The 4986-nt window shown below is 27.9% G+C and overlaps 1 protein-coding gene across 1 annotated transcript; it reads right to left on the bottom strand.

Moving 5' to 3' along the window:
* Positions 1–890: 890 nt before the first annotated feature.
* Positions 891–2590, bottom strand: LOC119600442 (jerky protein homolog-like). Its single transcript, XM_037950652.1, has 3 exons — positions 1799–2590; positions 1255–1713; positions 891–1187 (listed from the first exon to the last, which is right to left on the bottom strand). The coding sequence occupies exons 1-3, from the start codon at positions 2588–2590 to the stop codon at positions 891–893; spliced, it is 1548 nt and encodes a 515-aa protein (XP_037806580.1).
* Between the last annotated feature and the right edge of the window lie 2396 nt (positions 2591–4986).

Genomic DNA, 4986 nt, shown 5'->3' with positions numbered 1-4986 from the left:
GTGAATTATTTCACAAATGTAGAAATATCTTGCAAATTTCTAAAAAGTCAATGAATAGCGACATATTTCACAAAATACTGAAATTTACTGAGCAGTTATTTTTAGGACATTTTTCTAATTTTGTCAACGATTTTTTCTAAAAGTCAACCAAATATTGAAATATTTCACAAAATCTTGCAATTTACTGAACAGTCTAGAAACAGTTTTACATTCAGTTACAAATTTCAAAAAATGCAAAGATTTCTCAAAATCTCTATAAAAAGTAGAAATAGCTTGCAAATTTCGAAAGTCAACTGAATAGAGAAATATTTCACAAAGTAGAAATATCTAGCAAGTTTCTAAAAAGTCAACTGAATAGTGATATTTCACAAATGTAGAAATATCTCTCAAATGTTTAAAAAGTCAACGAATAGCCACATATTTTACATAATCTTGAAACTTACTGAGCAGTTGATTTTTAGGATATTTTTCTAACTTTGTTAACAATTTTTTTAGAAAGTCAACCAAATAGTGAAATATTTCACAAAATCTTACAACTTACTGAACAGTCTAGAAACAGTCTTACATTCAGTTACAAATTAAAAAAAAAAAATGCAAATATTTCTCAAAATATCTATAAAAATTAGAAATACAGTGGTTTCCCGGTTTAACGAATGATATAATGTCAGGCCTATTCGTAAAATCGAAAAATTCGTTAAATGGGGTAATTTTTTTTAATCAACGTAGGTAGACATTATACGTTTTATTTTGTAACAAAATTAAGTTTTATTTATTTATTTGAAAGAAAATAACAAAACTATACATATTTCATTTCATCTTATCTTATAAAAACAAGAAAAAAAAAATAAATTCATAAATATCTATATAAAACAAAAAAATATATTTAAAAATTATTTAAAATAATTTTTTATACTTGTTTGCTTTTGCGGCAATTTAAGAGAGCGTTGAATAGCCTCCTCCTGGATCTCTCTAAGTACTATTTTCTTTGAAACATCAATATTATTCTGTTCCCCCCATTTAATGCATTCCTCCAAATGTTTAATTACATCTGTATGTTTAATTTTTATGTCGACCACGAAAGGATTATCATTTTCTTCATTTTCCTCACATTCACTGGTTTCATTCTCATCAAAATCTGTATCAGCATCATTAATCCATTGGTTTAAATCATCCGCTGTTAAATTATTCTGAAATTCAAAACAAAAAGTTAATGCAATCAAAAAATAAACTTAACATTGCCATAATTATTCTTACATTTGGAAAAATTTGGTTCAATAGTTGTATCCCACTTGAAAGTGACACTACTTCTTCATCAGTCTGTAACAATCTTTGTAAGAGAATTTCGTCCTCTTCATCAAAATGCTGTACACTTGGAATAAAAATCTTATTCCAACATTTTTTGAGGCTATTTTCATTAACCGATTTAAAAGATTGAGCTACCATTGTAGCAACATCGTACAAATTTAATCTTTTCAAAACTTCCAAAATGTTTTCTTGATCACAAGCTATAATTTTGGACAAAAGGCTATTTTTGTAGTGAAGTTTAAGCAACCTTATGGCATTTTGATCCATTGGTTGAATTAATGCGGTCACATTTGGGGGCATATATAATGCCCAAATTTTGCCATCGCACGTTTCTTTCACCAATTCATCTTCTGGTGGATGACAAGGAGCGTTATCCAGAATTAATACCGACTTTTGTGGTAAGTTTTTCTTTTTTAAAAATGACTCCACCTGAAATTTTAAAAATTTAATCAAATTTAAATAAACAGTTATAAATTGTTTCATGTAAACTTACTTCTGGAACAAAAATTTTGAAAAACCAATTTTTAAAGATTGATGATGTCATCCATGCATTTTTAGAATGATCATATTTTATTGGCAACGTTTTATTTCGAAAAGCTCTTGGGTTCGCAGATTTTCCAATCATTAATGGAGTTATCTTTTTTGTTCCACTGGAATTTGCACACAGCAACACAGTAACTCTCTCTTTCGACATTTTTCTTCTCGGAGCCTTTTTTTTAATTGAGTGGACATAGGTTTTGTCCGGTAACATTTTCCACAAAAGCCCGGTTTCATCTGCGTTAAATATAGCATCTTTAGAAATGCTGTGCTGTGCAAGTAAGTCCTTAAAATGTAAAAGAAAAGGCTCGACTAATTCTGCTTTTGATGATAGCTTCTCACCACTTTCTTTCATTAAACGAATACCGTAGCGTTTTTTAAATCGAGAAAACCAGCCGTGGCTAGCGTTAAATTGACCACTGTAAAACTTTTTGTGAATTTCCAATGCCTTAGTTTGTAAAACAGGGCCACTTATTGGCACGTTCATTTTTCGCTTGTCTTGAAACCATTTAAACAATTCCGTTTCCATTTTTGGAATTTCTCCCTCTTTCATTGCTCTTCTGTGTTTTGATCCGAAATTTGTTTTTTCCATGTCTTTTAACAGTTTTGTTTTTGATTTTATTATGGTGCATAACGATGACTTTGGCAATCCATATTTAAATGATAAATCAACTAAACAATCACCTTTTTCATGTTCTTCTATTATTTTTAATTTATCTTTAAGTAATAGTCGCTTTCTTTTAGGCATTTTGATGTTCACGTTTCAAAAAATTAACAAAAATGACACAGCATAAAATAAAAAACCAAAATGTTGTTTATACAACAAAAAAGTTACTGTTATTGTAACGTATTTTGGTTTTGCGTTGTTTACAGACTTTATGAATGAAAAAATTTTAATACATATGTATGTACTAGGGTGATCGACTCGATTTTTCAACCGGTTTTAAAACCGGGTTTTTCTGCTTTACCAGTGTCGGTTTTTTCTTAATGTTGATTTTTCGAATATCGAATAACCCGGTTTTTTCACTTTTTAAAACCCGGTTTCGAATACTTTTATTTGCTTTGTATTCAAAGATTATTTAAATGAAATTTTTAAGTAAATAATAATACAGCCCGTCTAAATTTTAAAAATATTCGAGTCGAGGAACTAGAGTACATTTTCTACAGCTCTTTTGGTTAAACTTTTTTGATTTTCCTAATTAATTAAAAAAATTATTTGTAAAATTGATAACTGTTTGATAAAATTTAGCAATCTTAAGATTATATTCCAATTACAATAATTAATTTACGGCTGAAATTTTATGGAAGAGTTGGAATGCCTATGCAAATTTCCTAAACAGGGCTTTTAAAATAAGCCAGGATTACATAGTACCTTATGTTTAACAGAAGTATCCCACTTTTTTCCTAATTTTTTTATATTAAAGAAATAATGTAAATCAGACGACTAGATCTAAAGTTATAATCTTTTAAATTGTTAAAAATCACTTCGGGCCATGTTTTATTAATCAAATTTAAACATAAACATTAAGTCTTTCAAATTAAAATATATTTTTTTTAATTATAATGAAAAACCGGTTAACCGGTTTTTTCTGAATTTGAAAAATATCAACCGGTTTTTTTTAAATGTCAACTATTCGAACTATTCGAAAACCGGTTTTTGGAAAATGTCGAATAATCGATCACCCTAGTATGTACCTATTGAGAAAAACACTCTTACCAAGAATAATACTCTTTAAAAGTGTTAAAAAATGTTCTTGAATTTATTTTCACATATCTTAATTTCTCTTTATAGTTTTTTATGTCTGTTTTTATAAAATTCGTTATATCGAGTACTAAATTATTTGTTTTGTTCGTAATATAAGGTACTCAATGAGAAAAATATGACCGTTCGTTAAATCGCGAATTCGTTAAACTGAGTATTCGTTAAACCGGGAAACCAGTGTATCTTGCAAATTTCTAAGCATTTCTTGAGTGAGCAGTTGAGTGAAATATTTCACAAAATCTTTTAATTTTGTCAATGATTTCTTTTAGAAAGTCAACCTAATAGTAAAATATTTCACAAAATCTTGCCATTTACTGAACAGTCTAGAAGAAACAGTCTTACATTCAGTTGCAATTTTTAAAAAATTCAAAGATTTCAAAAATCTCTATAAAAAGTAGAAATTTTTTGCAAATTTCTAAAAAGTCAGCTGACTAGTGAAATCTTTCATAAAATCTTGTAACAAAAAATTCAAAGATTTTACAAAATCTCTATAAAAAGTAGAGACATCTTGCAAATTTATAAAAAGTCAACAGCATAGTGAAATATTTCAAAAAATTTTCTATTTGGTTGACTTTATAGAAAAATCGTTGACACAATTATAAAAATATCCTAAAAATCAACTGCTCAGTGAATTACAAGATTTTGTGAAAGATTTCACTATTCAGTTGACTTTTTAGATATTTCTACTTTTTATAGAGATTTTTTTTTTCCAATTTTTTAAATATGTATGACTGTTTCTAGATTGTTCAGTAAATTGCAAACAGTTGTGATATATTTCACTATTTGGGTGATTTTCTAAAAGAAATCGTTGCCCAAATTAGTAGATTTTGTGAAATAAGTCTCGATTTAGTTGACTTCAGTAAATTGCAAGATTTGGTGAAATAGAAATTTGTTAGATATTTTATAGAGATTTTGTGAAATCTTTGTATTTCTAGAAAATCAACTATTTCTAAAAAATCAACTGTTCATTATTTCTCAAATAATGAAATCTGTGATTTACTGATCAGTTGATTTTTACGACATTTTTCTAATTTTGTCAACGATTTTTTCTAAAAAGTCAACAAATAGTGAAATATTTCACAAAATCTTGCAATTTACTGAAGTCAACTGAATAGTAACTTATTTCACAAAATCTTCTAATTTTGAATAGTGAATTATTTCACAACAGTAGAAATATCTTGCAAATTTCTAAAAAGTGACAAAATACTGAAATTTACTGAGCAGTTGATTTTTAGGACATTTTTTATACCCTACACCACTTTAGTGGGAAGGGTATATTGGATTTGTACTGATGTTTGTAACATACAAAAATATTCGTCCAAGACCCACCTTAAAGTATACCAATCGGCTTAGTCGATTAGCTATGTTCGTCCGTCCGTCTG

The sequence above is a fragment of the Lucilia sericata genome, unplaced genomic scaffold (assembly GCF_015586225.1).
Source record: "Lucilia sericata isolate MDLA Ls3-8-SP2 unplaced genomic scaffold, ASM1558622v1 Contig000004F_arrow, whole genome shotgun sequence".
In the NCBI taxonomy this organism is placed as follows: Eukaryota; Metazoa; Arthropoda; class Insecta; order Diptera; family Calliphoridae; genus Lucilia; species Lucilia sericata.
This window is presented reverse-complemented; position numbering and strand designations above follow the sequence as displayed.